Below are 20,817 nucleotides of genomic sequence, written 5' to 3' on the forward strand. Positions count from 1 at the left end.
CCTCACAATGAAATCCTCCGCTCCCCAACCCCGCATATTAATCCCCTCCTTTCTAAGAACGCTTTAAAAGTATAATTGTAACCTTTCGTGTAGCGGTAGGGGATCAGAGAGTGTGTAAGATGCGCAAGAGCGGCCTAGGAGTCCTGCGCCTATTTACCCGCCCGAGAGCGCGCGAGCGAGTGTACGCGTAGTTCGGCATTGATCGGAAGGCTTCGGAGCCGCCGGCCGACGTTCTCCGAGGTTTCTCCTCGGATGGCTATGGCCAATGACGATCGTCCGAAAGCTCTCCGTTGTCCAGCTGCACATCAAAGAGGATGGCCGACTCTTCCCCGTCTACCAGCTTCTCCAGCGACAGAACCACGCCGCTACCACCCATAACACTACCATGACGCGTAAGCGGCCCTTTTTTGTCCCCTTTCTCATCATAGTGCATGAATTGTAATGGTTCCAAATGGCAACATTTTGCCAATTCTGATGGGGGCGTTACCGTCTCATGACTGAAGGAATTTTTTTTTCCTCCATCTCTTTAATCCTTTTTCCCCCCTGTAGGCGATTCGGGCAGTTACTTGCGGATAGCTTTAATGAATATTATTAAAATCTTTTTGTGTATTTACAAAAGAGTAATATAGTCCTCTCAGATTAATTAACTTTTATGAAAATTGTACTCGAATTAAAAAGTAGATATTTAAACTATTTTAAACTGTGAAGAGTAGATTTTTTTTCTTTTTTGGATCGTTAAATTAGGGCTTTGCTGAGGATTTATTAATTTTTCTAAAGTGGCCTTTGATAAATATTTAGTATTTAATTCTCCTTCTCCTTTTTTAAAAAACGAAGATAAAATTGCTCCCGTAAAATCTAGGTTAAATTTTTGTGATGAATTCAAGAACTTAAAGCATGAAGGGGGAGGAAGGCGGGGGGGGGGGGGGTCATGCGAGAAATTAAAAAAAAAAGGAGTAGGGAATTTAAAAACATAATCGTGTTTCAGATATTCAACTTTGCTTTTTTCCCCCACACCAATGAAACGATTAAAAAGAAGGAAAAATTCTGGTATAATATGAGTGTCAATGTCAATGTGTTGTGATAAATTTGGCAATTGTTCTGTGCTCTTAGCTTTCGCTCATGATAATATTCCGTAGTTCTTTGCCTCTGAACTAATTCGTTTTTATTTTCTTTGAATTTTTTTCTATTTATTTTACTTTATATTATTTATTTCTTAAAAACAATTTTTCGCCTAATTTTGGCGCCTTTTTTATTTATTTTTTTATTTTTTATTTTTGAAAATAAAGTTGGCTCGGTGATGTGAAAGATTTTTTTTCTTTATTTTTATTCTTTTGTATTTCATACGAATTGAGGTGCTGAGTGGGAAAAAAATGTTCAATGGCTGGGGGAGTTAAAATAATTTCAGAAAATAAATTAACTTATTTTAAAGCAAGCTTTTTATTTATGTTTTTATAAAGTCTTATTTTTAGCTTGCTCTTTTTCACAATTATCATTTTTCTATAGAACTTGAAAGTTTCTCACTATGTATTGAGTTATTTGCTAGAAATTTTATACAGTACTTAAGCTGTTTTAGTGAAATAAGAAATAGGCTTTTGGTACGACTAACGCATCGTTTTTGAACGTTTTGAATGGAAACATGATATCCGAAGTTTGGGATAGAAAAAGCGAAATTCCAACTGTTTTGTAGCAAATAACGTTTTAGAACTAAGTCACAAGAACTCATTAAGTTTTTAACGTATAATTTTCTTTGTTGTAACTTCGATATTACACTTTTTGAAGTTAATGTGCTAAGTTCGCTCTAATCCAAGTCAAAATTTCTAAATTTTTACTGAGTTTAATCTAATTTTAAGGGTTTTTTTAGTGCAGTTTACATTATTAAAACCTAATAAAATGGTAATCATTAAAATGTAAGTAATGATTTTTTGTAATGTAAGTCTACTTGTAATTATTAGCTTACATTATAAAAACTTAATAAAACCCATAAAAGTTTATTTACTTACTTATTTTTTTTTTTTAAACGGACATTTGTGTAGCCAGAAACTTGTTTCTGTTTCTTTATGATTAGAAACAATTATTTTATTATGAAGTATTGTAAATTCTAATTGGGGTACATTGTTAGTAAAGAATTATTTTATTATTTCAAACTTGCTTTCTAAAATATTCATTTAGTTTCTTCTCCAAGTCGTATTTTAAAAAGAAAATTGTTTTATAAAACTTTCAAGTGTACTTTAACGATATGTGATCTGCGCAGATGTGTTATCACTTAAACATTTCTTTGTTTCTGATTTGAAATGTATTGAATTGGTAAAAAGATCTTTGGTTTATTAGCTCACATCTTCAGCATTGAAAACTGAATTCTTGGTAACCTTATAGTTATTTCAAAAGATTTTACTCATGGAAGTTGCAGCAATTTGCCTTCTTTTCCTAAAAATATGCTGTTAACTAAACCAATTCGCAGTTTTCTGAAAGATATATCACTAAATTAAGAACATACTTTCTCACTGTTGGACTGGAACTCGTGGTTTCGTTGTTATTGTGTACGCTTGCCCATTTTCTACGCAAAACTTGTTCACACAGTACAAAAGATATTATTTTTAAATCTGCAATTCGTAAATGCTCTGATTCAGGAATGTCACCTGCTGAGCGATTGGCTAGCTGCTTGCATTTTTATGGAGCTTAACAGACGGAATAGTTGAAGTTCCTTCTGTGGATCGCCGAGGATCTATAGCTTATACAGTAGCCGCCGGTTAATTGATCCAGTGGCTAATTGAATGAACCGCTTTAATGAATTAAATCGTCAAAAACAGAACAAAATCCAGCTTTATTGAATTAGCTGCTTTATTGAATCTGCCGCTTTATGGAATCAAAACAGTTTAGAACAAACGTGATTCATATAAGCGGCGGCCACTGTATCGGGAACCCACCACTGGGACATGATTAAAGAATTACTGTACTGATGAATAACATTCATACCCTTGTCGGGTATCGAACCCTGTCTCTCGGTGCACTGTAAAAACGATTCAGAAACGTTCCTGGAAAACAATAGGCAGCTGTTGTGCCCAATTTTATCCAGCAACATATCTTACAAAAACCAGGAACTTTTCCGATAAAAGTCAGTAACCTTTCTGAAATATTAGGAAATCTCCCTTATTAAAGCCAGTCGTGAACCTTCTAGAAAAATTAAATAGGTTTAATTTATTTAATTAGAACCTTCCTGACTTACCAAGAAAGCTCCAGAAGTATTAAAGCAACCACGGCTACGCTACGCGAAAATTGCAAGCAAAAATCAAGCATATTCCTTGCCTGCAATTCCTGCCTCGCAAAACTGTATCTATCCAGTGACTTATTTGCTCCCATTGGAAGCTTAGTCAATCCGGACGGGCCATAAACAATCTAAAATCGATACACTTAATAAACACGCTCCGTCAATATTTAAACTGGTAGCAAAAAATATTTTTCACACCAGTGCAAGGTCTGCATTCGTGCATCTTTTAGGAATTCAGGAAACTTTTTTGCGAAGATACTTGATTTTTTGGTGAAATAGGTGAAAACCTCTGAAATCACGAAACGTTCCACTGAAATAACCAAGAGCTGGGAGAACAATTTCATCTCACTTTTGATCTACGCTTCATGTGTTGTGTGTTGGTTGGTCATTGGTCGGTATAGTTGTACCACGGAGAGATGGCGGATAAACTGGAAGCGGAAACATAACACTTAATTTTGTAGTAGGTATGATCAGCAAGAACAAGCAAACAGTAAAAACTTTACTTCTTGCTTGTTCTTTCTAATTCGACCTATTACAAAATGAAGCGGTCTGTTCCGCTCCAAGTTCATCCGCCATCTCTCCGTGGCACAACTATAACATTGTTTTCATTCGAGTTTTCTCTCGCCATTCCATGTTCTCTGTCGCAATGATAACTAGAGTCACTGGCCAGTTAAGCCGTTTTACCTTACCCTTTATGACCCTTATTCTAAGAGTGTGTTTTAAGTCATAAGTCTCTTTACAGCCCCGAGCTGCACAAAACTGAGCTTTGATGCGCAAGTGCGTGAAAAGTCGATTGAACGTTCCATCAAGAGAGTGAAGTACTGTCCGTTTTCCACGAGAAGGCACTTCACTCCTCCGTCACCTGGTATCCGATGATTCTATTTCCCTGTTTTCGGCAGAAGGTATATTCAGTTCATAGCATTCTGTTGTAAAAGCAGCAGTTCCTAAAATGAAAGAATAACTAAAATGGCAACAGACAAGTGAAGCAAGTGCTGTAAAGTACACTGTCTTTTTTTGCGCATTAAATTGCACGCCCAAGTTGAGGCTGTCTGGTGGTCTCCTTTAGAAGCGCGTGGATTGCTTACCGATCACCAACGCGTAAAATGGAACTCTGCGTTCGAGGAGGTGGAGGGAAGTGCCTTCTCGTGAAAAACGGACAATACTGCTGGACAAGTAGCAAAATTTTCCCATTATAACGATTAGGGCCGCCTAGAGCTTAACTGAAACCTTGGGCAAAGCACTGACATGTAATATCGCTTGTGCTTTTCAGTTCTGTAAAGTCTGAATTTTAAAAGAAGATATATTTTAGGTTTTTTAATTATTTATTTATTTTTGTGTGATGTATAAGGAAATAAATGGCAGGTCGTCTGTTTTGGAACAAGTTTTAACTGGTTCTGTTTTCCGCGGCTAGACTTTCGGCACTGTCAGATCCCGTCACATCTACATTAGCACGTTATCTACAGAATTTAATTGAACTCCGGGTCAAAATACTGATTTGTAATATCGTTTGCGCCAATGTCTGGATTAAAAAATTTGCAAAGAAAATATGTTTTAACTTTTCTTTTTTTTGTGTGATCTACAATTCAGTTCGTCTGTTTTGGAACGAACTTTTAAACTAGTTCTATTTTCCGTGACTAGTCGTTTGGCACTGTCGGATCCCGTCATATCTAAATTCGCAATCAATGTCCGGTGATTATCCAACAGCGTTGTTAGAAACTTTAACGAATGCCCATTATGTGTGTGCAGCATCGTGCACTCCCCACGAATTCATTTTACCTGAATTGTTATTTCGTTAGGGTCGCCTTAGCAACACGGTTCAAGTGTCTGAATTCAGTGTTGCATCGACATGCTCTGCCCTTCTGATTGGATGCATTCAAGCTGTTGTTAACCATTGTTTAGGTTACTGCTTTAAACGACTTATTTCCAAACTCTTCGTGTGTTCATTTACTCAGTGCTTTCGGTAAATAGCTTGTTTAAGTAGGCTGTGAGCCGGTGCTCTAAATATTGATTCAATATGGACTCTTCGTGAGCATTTTTGTAGTTGTTGATGAAAGTTATTTTGTTCGTGGCAGCAGTATTAGGATAATGTGCGTGATTAAAACATTGTATTGTTCTTGAACGATTTTCAAGAAATTCCGAAAACAAACTCTGTCGATCCATATTAAGTCCAATTTGAAAGCAGGAGATAGTTTTTAGTATTGTTACAAATTCTGTAAATAGTAATTATTTTTATGATTAATTTGTTGTAACCTGGCTAAATTTAACGTTTATTCCATTATCTTTCATCTAAAATTGTCTTAGTAACGTAACCTGTATGTAGTTTCTTGTGATGAATATACAACCCCCTTGCATTCGAATGAAGTATATAGTCCCTCAATTTCTGAATGATAAGATTTGTGAATGAATAAAAAGAAAATGGAAGGAAACTTCGTGAATCACCTGGAATATTTGAGAGCTCTCTTTCGAGGTTCATAAATAGCCATGCCGCGTGTTCAAAGTCAGACTGGTGTGAGCCGTGAACTGGAAAGTATGTATTTGCCTTTGCGCTCTGTTTTTGCGTATTTCGATGTAAGTACGCGTGTGACCGTTGAGTTTTCGGTGTTAATTGATATTTGCCTAATCGATATGGTTAATTTAGCAGTTGCTAACGATATTTCTTGTACGTAGTTGTAAATAAATCTGCTGTGTTTTCTCAAGAACTGTGTCGTCATTTAAAGAATTTCTTGAAGAGGTTGAACTTGTAACAGTATTTTTAGGAATTTGTTAAACTAGAAAACATTATGATGCTTAAAACTTATCTTTAATCAAAAGCAGAAGTAAAGCAGAAGCAAGAGTAAAGAGTACTTTAGGGAAGTGTTGGCAAGTTTTTGCTGCATGAGTTTTTGACAGTTTTAACCTTGGATTTAACTGTCATGCCAAAATTCCGATGTAAAAAATGGTCAGAAATCTCAACTTATACAATTATTTTAATGGTATAACCAGCAATGTCGATTTCCAACAACAACAACTGGCGACTACAGTAGACCCTCGTTTTACGCGGTTTATTTTACGCGGTTTAATATTTGACAACTTTATTTTATTTTACGCGGATAAGTTTCGGTTTTACACGGTTGTAGCAATGCAAACAGATAAAATTTTTCCCTCTTTCAAAATCCAAACTCCTAAAGATTGCAGATTATAAGTAATAAATTACGTTTTGGCGTGCTAATAACCGAACTTGGGTCCCTGGGGGCATTTTATGCGATTGGTTCCAGAGCTCTTTCTAGAAGTAAAGTTTTTAAACTCACACAGTTCAGAACTCACTGGAAGAAGAGCTTTTAGGAGTGACAAAGGAGGCCAAAACCAACGGTTATACCGACGTCGGTGACGCGCAACCAGAAAAGTTCACATTGAAAATTTTGAGCCATTCCTAGACTATAGAAATGATCTTTCTGATTTGTTAGTAAAGAAAGATTCTGTCATGGAAATAACGCAAGTGATCATAGATGCGTCAATGCTCTTCGAAGAATTACAGAAACAAATGCTTAATGTCTGCCAAAAGACTGTCATAGCCAGCTCCTCTTTATAAACAGAACACGAAATTAATTTATGTTTTCTGTATGTATGTTTTGCATAAAAGTCGATATAAGTACACATTAAACTTATACAATTTTAATCATCGCTAGAATGAAGTATTTTGTTATCTGCGGAACCAAATCCCAATTTAACACTAGTATTAGGTCTCAACTTACGCGGTTTCGATTTACGCGGCATTTCCGTGGACCGTAACCCCCGCGTAAAACGAGGGTCTGCTGTATTTACTTAGTATAAAATTTCATTTCAATTCTTCATTACCCATGTATTGCATCAATTAACTTGTGCTTTTGCTTGATACACTATAGCTTATCTAAAGTATGAAAAATATAAATTTAGAAAGTCTGATTTAAAAACACATTGTTTTAATTTTTGGAAATATCTACGATGATTGTTGCAATAGTTCTCATTAACTACAATGTACACCTTGTGAAAGCTCATTTTTTGCTTTAAATGTGTGTCTATTTTAAAAGGTTTTAGAAATTTAAATAATTTCAGAAATTATGAGGTTAAAATATCATTTTTCTGTATTGATTTGGCTTGAAACTTCAATAAATCCTTAGGGCTTCTTTTTTTCACTTTAATTAAACTTACATCATGCAAATATGGAATCATGAAAATGATGATTGCTTGCACTTGTTTCAACAAAATTATAACACTGCAATTTTTACAACATTCGAAATTAATCAAATGTTAATGAAGCCAATTAGAAAAAAAAAAGTTGTTTTTTGAAGCATTACTTTTCAATGCAAATGTGATGTATTTAAAATAAACTAAAATATTATGCTAAAAAATACTTTACTTATAAATTTTGTTTTTTATACAAAAATTTTTCAGCATCAATTTAGGTTTAGACTGTTTTCGACTATTTAAATCGGTTTTCGGCAGTTTTAACCAATTTTTGACGTTATGATCTCGAACCCTGCTTTAGAGACATAGAACGAAAAAAAAAAAAAAAAAAGCCTTAAGCCAATTATATAAGCCATTAGTTCTAAAATTGCTGTTTGGAAACTCATCTTAAATGCTAAATCTGGTTCGAAATCTAGAAGTCTCGTGATGCTCCAAAAAATGAGAATTGATTCTTTTTAAACGTCTAGGACTTTTTTTTCTGCTTTAAAATGCTACTACTTTTACTAAAAAACAATTTTTTAACATCACATTTCTCACGTAGTTCGAAGTTACTTTAAACGGCAAGATAACTTAGAAACAGTTTTCTAATTATTTTCTAACATGGAATTTTTAATTATTCTTTCTTAATTTTGAACAACAATGCCTTACTTTAAGAGTTTTTCTTCAGTTTTATGCCGAGAGATACAATAACATTTCCCAAATACGAGTAAATCATTGAAAAATACAGAAATTTTAGATAGTTACTTGGAATGCCTATGATTAGCGTAATAATTGGTATACATTTGAATTGAATTTTTTTGCTTCAATAATCCTCTGAAAATAGTTATTTTCAAGCATGAGGTAATCGAGATTTTTACCACGCACAAATGTTTAAGTTTGTAAGACTGTCAATGAAGTACTTTTGCTTCAACATATTCTTTCAGTACGTCGTCATTAATAAATTTATTTAATATGTTTACGCTTTTGGGTTAGATTTAGGGGGGGGGAAGAAGAAAACGGTTGAAATTCCACAACATTTTTTCGTTTTGTCGAGTAAACGATGTTTTCTTAGCCATTGCATTAAACTGAAGTTGTTTTTGTGAAGAAGGGAAATTTTCTATGTAAAGTTTTTTTTTCCTTTCGTAAAAGGATTACTGTTTTTCCACCTTCTCCACTTAGTATATACAAGATTTCCTTTGTAGCAGGTTTAGTATGAATTCACATTCGTAAATTTTGAAGGACAAACTATTTTCTCTCGTATCAAGCAAAAATCAGTTATAAATTTGAAATCTCAATCATTCCCTATTCCCTCCTCGTCCCCCCCCCCACCCTTTTCCCTACATTGTTCAGTTTGATGACTTTTGAAAGTCAAAAATTATTAACGATACAGACTTTCAAATTTTATTGCATCCCATTTTTATTCGATGATCCCAAGCGGGAAGTACTTTTTCCTGAACGTTTCACAGCTGTAGTAAATTTTGAGAATTCTATCTTCACATGATGCTCAAAATCTTCTTTAAAGTCCAATAAAACATGATGCAAAATTACGTTGGATCATATGAAAATTTTGAAGTTTAGTTTATTTCCTGTTTTTATGTCCGTAAATCGACTTAACATTCCTTTATTCATTCCAGGGTTCGTACGCTCCGGGAATTCCGGGAAAACCGGGAATTGTCAGGGAAAATGACACTGTCAAAAATGTCAGGGAAAAGTCAGGGAGTTTTCAAATTTTGTCCTCCAAAAATTTTTTTCCATTTTTTTTCCCAAGGAATCAAGTACCATGAGATCTAGTCTTCGTTTTTATTGTGATTTCACGAAAAAATTGTAAATTTTTATCTAAACCGACGCTGGCACTTAAAAACTGCGATCGAGAAATGAACGTTTTTTTTTTTTTTTCACAACGAAAAATGCGCCAAAAGAGCGAAGATTTTCTTACATGGAGTCAGTGAGGGGAACGCATTTCTTTCTACTGCCTAAAGTTTTACATGGGTTGCCACAACATTCTATTCGGTTCAGGGTTCGTACGCTCCGGGAAAACTTGGAATTATCATGGAAAATGACATAGTCAAAAATGTCAGGGAATTTTCCAAATGTGTCCCCAAAATTTTTCTTTTCCCAATTTTTTCCCAGGGAATTTGGCTTTATGAGATCTAATCTTCATTTTTATCGATGTATTTAAAAAAAAATTGTAACAATTTTAAAGCAATGAAAAAAGTGGCGACCCAAAAAATCTTCAGCAGCCGCCGTTTTTGGCTCTCAGTAGTTCCCAAGGGAAAAAAAAATCAGGTGAACAGCAATTATGCACAAACTCAAAAGGAGAGAAGACAATTTACTGCTTCGGAAGCACAACCTGTAGATGGGGGAAGGTCGATCGGGGAAAATAGTTTTTTTTTTTTTTGGGTCGGAAAATCATTTTAGCTACGTGTGAAACGTAGTCGCCATCTTTGGTCATTCACAAGATGGATGTAGATACGATCCTAAAATGCCTAAGTTTCTAAAAACAAAGCAGAATTGGATGTTTTCTTTAATTGAAAACTGATGAAAATAACAAAAAATGGTCTACAAATTGTTTTTCTATTGTTATTTAAAATAATTTTCTTGAGAAATGAAAAATTTTGTTCTTAAAACTTAATCTTATCCTCACTGCCTCGGACGCAAATGTGATAAAAATTTTTCAATGAATTGTAGTTTCATGAAGATTAATTATTTTTTAATTGTCTTCATGCAACAAATTAAAAAAGTTATTTCTTATTTTTGGGCATAGCCGCCATATTTGGTCATTCCCAAGATGGAAGTACACAAGACTTTTTAAGTGCCTAAGTTCCCGAAAACGGCATTGGATGTTAATTGCAATGCAAACTATTGAAAACAACACAAATTGTGCCTTTTTTTCCGGATAATTTGTAATTATTTTCTGGAAAAATGCAAAATTTAATCTTCATAACATTTTTTGTTTTAATTGATTTAGACTCTTATGTGCTAAATACTGACTATTTTGCTTTTATTGTATCCTTTTAAGGATTATTAATTATTTATTACTACTTTTATACTACAAATCCAAAAATCTACATATTATTTTAAATTTTTCACTTTGTCGCCATATTTGATCGTTTGCACAATGGAAGTAGACTTAAACTTCCAGAAAGAATTGGATGTTTATATCAATGAGTAACATTGAAAATAACATTAAAATGTGCAAAAAGTTGTGAATTTTTGAAAATTAACTAATGCTTTCTGGAAAAGAAAATTTGAAATTTTAATGTAAGCGTCCTTTAATATGTGAAAAAAAAAAAGATTATTGGCATTGGCCTATGATCGGCGGATGTTGATTTTTGTTACTATGCATTACATGGTATGCCAATTGATGCAACAAGTTAACCATATTTATACTAAAATTTAGCTTTGCATTTTGCTCAATATGTTTTGTGTAACCTACTTATAAGAAAATAAAAAGTATTGTAAACCAAAAGTGGATGCTAAAAGGTTGCTGCAGGACTACAGCAAAACGCTATAATATTACGCGTGACATCAAAAAAAAAAAAAAAAAAACGCTAAAATAAGTTGAAAGTACTCTGTTTTCAACAAATAGTAAACAAATTAAAACAATTTTGAACAAAATGTTTTAAAAAGACTTAAAATTTTGACAGAGAAAACAAAGGAAAAAAAAAATCCAAGTTTTTTTTTTTTTTTTTTAAATCTAAGGGGAGAAGTTTCAGTTCTTCTGCATTGCTACTTTAAACAATTTTAATTATTTTGAAAAAAATACTATTTAAACTTAAATTTTTAATGAAGCAAGTAACCTGGAATTTTCTAAAAAACAACCTGGAAAACCTGGAAAAGTCAGGGAACTTTTTTTAACCAAAAGTGTATGAACCCTGTCATTCATAAAATACTTACGACTCGAGATCAGGACTGTAAATATGTTTTCACCACCTGAATACCCTTTCGTAGGAGAAAACATTTGAAGGCTATCGCTTTCATTTCCTGTTTATGAACATTTTAAAGGATAATAATAACCTATAAGTTTTCACTGATGAATTTGTTGCAAAATTGTGCCGTCTATATCTCTTCCGATGTTTGTGAGGAAAATTAACATTTTGAACCAATTTCACTTGGGGGGGGGGGAACTTAATTTACTATCCTGCGTCAATAAAAATCACACGCAGTCGTAGAGTAGACCGAGGCACGTTTACGCAGTGCCCGTTTTTCAAAACGAATTATAACAGGTGAACCAACAGTTATAACAGATAGATGCTGCTCCCTAGCAAATATCCTCACAAGTTTTTGAGCATCAGTCGAGCTTCTGTCCAGCATGCAGAAAGAATAATCTGTTTTTTTACCATGTCAAGTAAATTTTGTGTTGAACGTTTAGAAACTTATTGTGAATAAATAATACTTAGTTAAAAAACAACAAACATATAAAAATTAGCAGAATTTTATCCTTTTTTGAGAATTGTATTTGTTTGAACTGAAATGTTATTAATTTTTTTTGTACGTTAAAAATAAATCTTAACTTGGCGACGGGGCAAGTTTACGCCTTGACATCTGAGCACCTTTACGCACGTTCTTACTGTGTCTTACTTCTAAACGTGCCTTGACGCTTTTTTTGCTCCGAATTCTCAAAATGGTTTAGTATTTTCAGGCTATTTAGTTTTGGAAAATTGTATTTAATTTCTAATTGACTTACAAATTCGTATCTTATAGCTTACAATCATTTATTGCTGTCTTTATACCCGTTTAGCTCTTACTTTATACACTACTCAGTCTGTAATAAATTTGCTTTATTTTAACGATGATAATTCATTATGTTCAAAACACTAGCAGAACCACGTGAGATGTCAAAATAAATATGCGTAAACGTGTTTCCGGGGCACGTTTACGCAGCCGACTTGGACTTAAAAATAATTTTTTTAATTTTTAAAAACACGAACTGAGCAACAACAGAATATACCAATTTTGAATCCATTAACTGCTTCATAAAATTCACAACTGTGTATTTCTCTCTCTCTCTCTCTCTCTATATATATATATATATATATATATATACAGTAGTACCTCCTTTAAGGGACACCTCCAAATAAGGGACACCTCTATTTAAGGGACATTTTTTCAAGTCCCAGTCCCTTCGATTTGGAAGATCCATATATTTTTAACTCTGAATAAGAGACACTCTATTTAAGGGACAGTTGGAGAGAAAACAAATTACTGTACAAATGCATACAAAGTATTGAATTTATTGGAATTTAAGAGTCTAAAATTCAACTGGTGAAAGTTTGACTTTAACATATTTTAATGTGCTATATTGTGAAATTCTAGCTGAAATTTACATGCCTCTTCATTTTCTCTGTCAGCTGTTTATTAAGTTGGCTAACAACCGCTGGATAGTCAACGGCGCATGAATAGCTTTGTATAAAAAACTTGAAATGTGAACACTGATTGAAATTTATATTGTATTGAATTTTAAATAGCATGAAATCAAACAAGTTCATGCAAGAAATTAATTCAAAATAATTCATATATGTTTCAAGACTTTAGGACAATAAAATTTTTAATTAAATTTTAATTTAAAAAATTGAAATTAGATTATTTTGAATTTTAATGTTAATAGTTAATGTTTATTACGAAATTATACTGAATTAATATACTACACGCATCATTTCATCTACCTCCGAAGAAGGTACACCTCTATTTAAGGGACAAATTTTCCGGTCCCCTTGGTGTCTCTTATTGAGAGGTTCTACTGTATATATATATTTTATTCCTAAAAATCTTATATTAATATGTTTAAATTCTCGTTATTTAATCCTTTTGAAAATCTTAACTGGTTGAAGTCCAAATAAAACTACGCGAGATTGACTCAAAGGAAGACAAGTTGTAGTAATAATAGTTTGAAGAAAACAACAATCCAAATGATAATTCCTTGCGATGTGCTTTTGTACTTTAATGTATTTTTTTACAAAACACAAATTCTCCACATTTTTTCGGATATTTGGCAACTGTCCGACTTTGGATTGATGTTAGTATTTTTGAAAAATCGAATCTAGTAAAAAGATCTTTCGAAATCCGACACATTCGTGTTATTATGACACCGGATTACAAAAAGTTGACATCCCGCAAATTGACAAGTAGCCGAGACGTTACTCAATTCGCGCTGTATCGCGATGAGCTTTATCTGTCTGGGCATTTTGTCAGAAAATCGATAGGAAGTAGAAAATGAAATTTCATTTGCCCTGTATTGTTCGGGAATTTGTTTCCAATGTGTGACATTGAATTTCATTAAGTTGAATGCATCTCTGTCTTTCTCTCTCTTCTCTTGTTCTTGAGTATGTGTGTGTATGTGTGCAGAATTTCCACTAATCTTAGTTTTGAAGCAAAATAAGATTTATAATATATCTTCACATACTTTTATCACTGTATTGAAATTGAATTTTTTAACACGTTTGTCTAAGTGTTACTGATATTAGGCTCTTAATTATATTTTACCTGCAATTCTCCCGTCAAGGTACGACGGGTGAAAATTGCTTCTGCATTTGAACGAAGCAGTTGCCTGTTTGGTAACATTTTGATAGTTGAATTTTTAACCCTAACTCCAGTGGATTAACCCTAAACTCCAGTAGATAGCGTTCATAGTTGACCACTTTTTCGATTCTTCATTCTCCTAAAATGACAGTATAACCAGTAAAACATTTAAGTTCCCAGATCCAGTTTAGCCTTTACAAAATAAAGCGATTCCATACATATCAAACGTTACCAAAAAATGTCATTGTTGGTGACATCAGGAGCGTCACTAGATCAGTGAATTGGCTGTTATATATATATATATATATATATATATATATATATATATATATATATATATATATATATATGAGGGTTGTTAAACCAATTTACGTTTCTATTCGTCTTTAATTGTTTTAAATATTTAATCGTATTATGGGTTTGATTCGCATAAGTATGTTTCTCCAGAGGATGTTTTGTGTAGTTTAAAAGCAGTTTTGCAACAAATATATTGTTGCACTTTTGTATAAATTTTCTTCGTTTAAAGATAGGAGCAGTCGTTTTGCCCAACTTAGATCTGATGATTTTGTGTGATGAATAGTGAGATTTAGTTGCATACATTTTGAACTAAATAATGTTCATATCCTAAAGCGATTTTAAATCTGGATTAGAATTAAAAGATTTTAGTTCTTTTGTTTCCCGTGTAAAGAAATTAAGGCGAAAACTTTCACACATTTGTTGTGAATGGATTTTACTTTTTTTAACATCATATTGTCATTTTTACTATTCTTGGGAAAACTTCCATTTTCTTTTGGTAAAAGATTTAACGTAATCCACTTATTCCGCAGGATTTGTTCGTGGCGTTTCTAGCTACAACACTTCCAGAAAATTGTTAACAAATCTCAAATGAAAAGTTTTCGCATTTTCTTTGTAATATTATTCGTTTAAAAGCTTCCGCGCCTTAATAATAAAGAAGGCAATCTTATTTATTCTCTCTATCATCATTCCTTCCATATTCTATTCTCGCTGTTGCCACTAGGTTGTGTTAATCCTTTAATTACGCCTTCAAAAGATTGCTTTACGATGATGACGACACGTTTTAATATCGAGAAAGAAAGTTAACTCAACTCTCCTTTAGGGGGATTAATTTTAAGTGCGTTTTAACTGTTTTGTAGCTAATTCGCATCCATTTTATTTTTACCTTTTGTCGTTAAAATTCACTATTTTTCTGATTCGAATTAGTTTAAGAAATTTTCTTTTAAGTTTTGTTTTTATGTTTATTCCGCATGAAACGTTGAACCGAAAGAAAACCTTAATAAGTAAACTATAAAAAAGAAAAAAAAATAATAATAATTACCAAAGAATGCATGTCAACCGTTTAATGATCCTCGTGCGCTCATGGTGACTGATGCACATTAAATCCGTAGTGGTCTCAAAGACCTCAAAGTTCCCATTAGAAACTGGGGTTATTCGGCTCCTTGATAAACTAAAAATTACAAAATTTCGGAAGAAGGCGCTTCTATCTGTCGTGTGTTGTCGGACTTCGTTTTCGTGGTACCGTGTTTGAACAAATGCTGCACAGTTCAGCGGCGTACACAGGGACACCTGTTGGCCCGGGCCCGAGCCTAAAGGGGGCTCAATATTTTTGAAACTAGAGGTGAAATTAGGGGTAAACAATGTGGAGGGGGACCCGGAAAAGTCATTTGTGACTGGCCCCAAAATTTCTGTGCTCTGGTGAAGTTGTGTAGAATGTTCTACTGAGGCTCGACCAATTTTCGAACGTTTTTAATTGAATCAATATCCTATGCGGAATTTAATGTTTCCCATCTTTCAGCGACATCAAGTTCAAAGTTATAAACCAAACGAAAAAGTTTCATTTACCAGGTAAACATGAACTTTGAAACATTTTATTTATTGCGGGCCATTTATCAGAACCATTAAATGTATTTTCTAGGGTACAGAAACTATTATCGAGAGAAATGTTCCTCTTCCCCCTTGCCGCTCAAAGAATTTTCAGAAATAACGGATTCTTATAAAGAAGTATCTTTCTTGCCAAACTCTTGCCATTATACAAGGACTATTAAGATTTTCTTCGCTTTAAATATATTTAAGCCATTTGGTTCTCCGAATCGTTCTTTTTCTTTCTTACTCTTTCTCTCTTTGATTGTATTTATTTACTTATTCATTTACATTTGTTTATTTTTCGAGCCATTTTAAAGATTACATTTGGCCTCTATCGAAAGTATACTCCTTCGTGCTTTGTTTGCTACCAAGTATCCATGTGAATTTTAATTTTAAATATTGCTTTCCATTTGTGATTCCAAATCAATAATTGTATTTTATTGGAAGTCAAAATAATACATCAATATTCAACTTTCAGCAGAATGAAAAAGTGCATGATTTTGTTACTGTATTTTGCAGGTGTCATAATTTTTTAAAATTAGAGAACTTAGTGATGTATGAATGTACGAATACAAAATGAAGATAAAGCCATTTTCGAAAAAAAAAAAAAAAAAAGGTTTCTTTTTAAGTTAATAAAATCTTGGAAAATAAAATTTTTATTTATAAAAATCATAATTGTCCAAATTCTTTCCTATTAGTTGATTAACCGACGCATGTAATCTCAAACTGAAATGCAACTGTTTCAAGAAATCTAGATTGGCAGAATCTTACGAACTCCCTTTTTTATTCACGAGCCCTTATGAAAATTATCTCATAAAATCTATTAGCTCAGGTAGTTTTCTGATTCTGAAAAAAAGGGAAGCATAACAAAAATTGCAAATACATTCATAAAGATATGGCCGCAGCTTTGAAACCTTCCCCAACCCTTGCTTTTAAACTATATTACCAATTTTGATGTGTTTGTATGTTAGTTTGTTTACTGTTTGATGATAAACGATAATTTGCTTTTGTACAAATTAGTTAGTATCTATATCAATAGTTTAGATACTAACTATTGATTTTACAGACTAACTATAGATTAGCCTATAAAGCGTACACAAGGTGTTTTGTTCTTAAGAACCTCTTTTTATTTTTTAAATAGAATAATGCTCAATCCATTTGCACGTTATGCATTTATTTGCACTTTGCTTCCGTAATTTCAAACTTTGACTTTCAATTGTCATATATTCGAACACACCCAAACCTGTTTTTATGCTTTTTTTTTTTTTGTGCTATTCTTTTTGTGCGGGTTGTTTTTTTTTTTTTTTTTTTTTTTTTTTTTTTTTTTTTTTTTTTTTTTTTTTTTTTTTTTTTTGCGGAATATTAAAATTTCATTCTTATTGGGATTTAAGTAACGAAATAATTTTTAAAATGAGTGCGAGGTAGTATCTTCAAGTGACGACACAGGCACCCCGATGAGAAGTCACTGTGACCTCCCAAAAATGTCCTTATTCGGGAAATTTTGTCCGAGTACTCGGCAAAAATTATTCAGTTGGTTTATTTTGATTTCGTTTAAATATTACAATTTTGTAAGTTTTTGGGTTATTTTCTATGTGAGACATTTTTATGCGGTCCCTATCCACCGCATAAAAACAGGTTTGGATGTGTAAGGAATCATGTATCCCTATATAAAGTCAAGTCACGCCCGCAACGCGTACAAATTATTATTTTTCAAGTACCTGCTAAAATTTTGTTCAGAAATTTGATAATTCGTACAGGGTTAACATAAAAGAAGGTCCCAGTTTTAGAAGTTTGTACTTCATAAGTTATTAAACTTAGCACTATAAATAATACATAAAAACAAAAAGATAAACTGTCCTTTTTTTGAACGTACGTAACTACCTAAACGTGCACGTTCCGTACTAGCGGAGCCAGAAGATCCTTCTATAGACGGTTTTTTGGTCACAATAGTCTTTACACGTGTATTAACTACTGTATTAGGATTGGCAACACTGTTAAAACCAAGACCTCTGGGGTGTGCTGCGCCACTGACATTCCACAACGGTGGATTGGTCGTGCAGGTGATGCCGCTTTACCCTGTGTGCGTTGACCAGCCAGATCTCCAAACCTAATGTGATTTTTTTTTATGGGGTTTCGTCAAAGACTGATTTTGTTTATACACCACCATTGCCTACAACAATGCAAGAACTGGAAGATCGTATATGTGTAGCATTAAGAAAAATTGACAGTGAAACGCTCCAAAATGTATTGTAACGAGTTCAGTGCAACTCCAAACTTTCTTCGAAATGACGATTCCAATCTTGATAAAAACACAATGAATTTATTTACAAATATTGACAGGTAGCAATAGCAAACATCCAGCAATTAATCGAATATCGTTAAACACTGTACATTACTCAGTGCACCACGCATTTAAATCCAAAATACGTGAAAAGAACAAATTCGAAAATCACAGCGCAAGCACTAATACTTTCACAGAGAGCAGTGAAAAACGAGAAAACAGTTAGAAAGCAATACTGACTCTCCCCCTCATTCGCAAGAGGTTCGGCGTTATATTCCAAGCGAAGAAACATCCAGTAAATCCTACAATGTTCTACCAATTTCTCATATTTTCTTTTTATTCCATTCACAAATTTTATCCGGGACCATATACATCATACGAATGTTGGGGGGGGGGGGTTGTATATTCATTACAAGACAATTTACAGGTTAAGTTAGTACGATAATTTTAGATGAAAATTAATGGAACAAACTCCAAAATTAGCCAGATTACAACAAATTAATCATAAAAATAATTACTATTTACAGAATTTGTAACAGTATGTTAGATGTGTGTAGAGTTACGAAAGGCGCACACATCGAACATCTGTGAGTGAAACGAACCTTGAAAAGCTTTTTTTTTAATTTTTATGTATCATTTATAGTGTTAATTGTAATAATTTTGAAAACCGGGATTTTTTTTATGCCTACCCTGTATTATGACATATAATGGTTCCTTATATTCAAATATAGGACAGTTAAAAGCTAAAGTTAAAAATTCCGGGAACAAATTTCAAAAATATGCGTAAAAATGTCACACTTGCGAAAGGGATTGAGAAATTGTCAATTCTAAATTAGCATTTTATTTATTTATTAGTTTATTTATTTAAAATATTTGTTTATTCATTTATTTATTAATTTTTGCTCTTTTATACATAAATCTTTTGTATATGCTGCATAACTATAATTGAACCTGGTACAGAATTTGAGATTCTGTCACAAAATTGAATTGAAATCGTAAAAAACATATAATTACGCTACAAAATAGAGTTTTATTGATACAAAGCTGATATATATATATATATAAACGAGTGGAATTTTTATCCACTTCTGCCAAATGTCCGTTTTCATAGGCATTGCGGCATGTCACCAGCTTTCGATAATACCATGATCTTTCGTGAAATGATCTTTAGCCTCAATAAAAATTTCGTTCACGATTTTTCTTTAAGTAATGCAATTTTTCACGAGAGAACCACAATTCCACCCCTTACTATCAATGAAACGCAGACTTTTTATCGCAGATCTTTCGCAGAAAGTGCACCGCAAAAGAATTCTTTGATTAATGGTTCTTCGACGTTTATTTTGCCCCAGTCACCAAAAGCAAAACATGACACAGTTTAAATATTGGCGGCCGAGACTGAAACTCTATGTGATATATTTATCCATTCGGTCTCGGCGTGTCTTGAAATCGTTTATTAGACTTTAAGGAATGTGGGCGAATTTAATTTTCCTCTCAAAGTATGAAAATGGTTATGTGTTTCGATGGTGTATTTTTAGCTATGTTGAGGCAGGCGAGAAAAGCAGTGTTACATTGTAACCGAAACTGAATTCGGAGTTGCTCAGTTTAGTGGAGCATGTTTTAGTGGAGCATGTGACAAATAAGTGATTTTTGGAAAATCGGTTATAAGAGTCTTTTACTAATATGGGCGGTTTTCGTTTTCCTCTTGCAGATGTTAAGATTTATGTTTCTGTTACTTATGAGATAGTTGAAATATGAAAATGAGTGTGTATTTTTAATGGAATGCTTGCCATTTCAAACAAATACCATAGATATTTTTCAAACAAATCCAAGAAGTTTCTTCTGCCTTTGTATAGAAGTTTGGTAAGACCTCATTTGCAGTATGGTATTCAGTTTTGGTCTCTTGATCTTAAGAAAGATGTTTCTTTATTGGAAAGGGTTCAAAGAAGAGCTATTTGGCTAGCTAGGGGACTTTCAGATTTAGATTTGTGACACCAGATTTAAAAGGCCCAATGTGTATAGCCTGGAGCAAAGAAGGGTCATAGGAGATATGATTCAGTTGTTTAAATTTGTGTAAATGAAAGATGTTAAAATGTTAAAGTTTTGTACAGAGGTCATTGTTTTAAGCTGTTCAAATCTCAGGTTTACCTGGAAATTAGGAAAAATTACTACTTGAATAGGGTTGTGGTCACTTGGCTTACCAGAAGAGGCTGTAATGAGCAAGAGAGTAGATACCTTCAAGGGGACCATTGATCTTCAAGGCGACTAATTAATTGACTAGGACTAGCCAAGCTGGGCCCAGTGCCTGTTGCTGTTCGTCCCATTTGTGTTTCGATGATGCATATTTAGGATGCAAGACATATCGGTATTAGTGAGAAAACATTTCTTACATTGTAACCGAAATTGAGCTGACAATGGAAGAGCTTAGTGGAAAACGTGTCAAGTGGTAAATTATCATTGAGTGAATCTTCACCTGACAGTGTTGGGAAGGCTGCGCAGATCATTGTCACATTGCAATTAAAACTGAAGTTCAAAATTTGAAGAGTTTACAGACAAATAGCTTCCAACCTCCCCCCCTCCCAAATAAATAAATAAATAAATAAATTTGCAGTTGGATATCTAAATGGAGACTTCTCTGATTCTTCAATATCAATACCATTGTACTACACCGGTTGAAAATAATGCTCATTTC

At 33.3% G+C, this 20,817-nt stretch overlaps 1 protein-coding gene across 1 annotated transcript in view; it reads left to right on the plus strand.

Moving 5' to 3' along the window:
• The first annotated feature begins 214 nt into the window (after positions 1 to 214).
• LOC129216242 (calmodulin-binding transcription activator 1-like) overlaps positions 215 to 20,817 on the plus strand; it is a 181,578-nt gene continuing 160,975 nt past the window's right edge. Inside the window, exon 1 of the mRNA XM_054850441.1 lies at positions 215 to 392. Within this exon, the coding sequence (XP_054706416.1) occupies positions 266 to 392 (127 nt within the window). The 5' untranslated portion in view covers positions 215 to 265. The remainder of the gene's footprint in view (positions 393 to 20,817) is intronic.

Source organism: Uloborus diversus, chromosome 2, assembly GCF_026930045.1.
Source record: "Uloborus diversus isolate 005 chromosome 2, Udiv.v.3.1, whole genome shotgun sequence".
NCBI classification, from domain to species: domain Eukaryota; kingdom Metazoa; phylum Arthropoda; class Arachnida; order Araneae; family Uloboridae; genus Uloborus; species Uloborus diversus.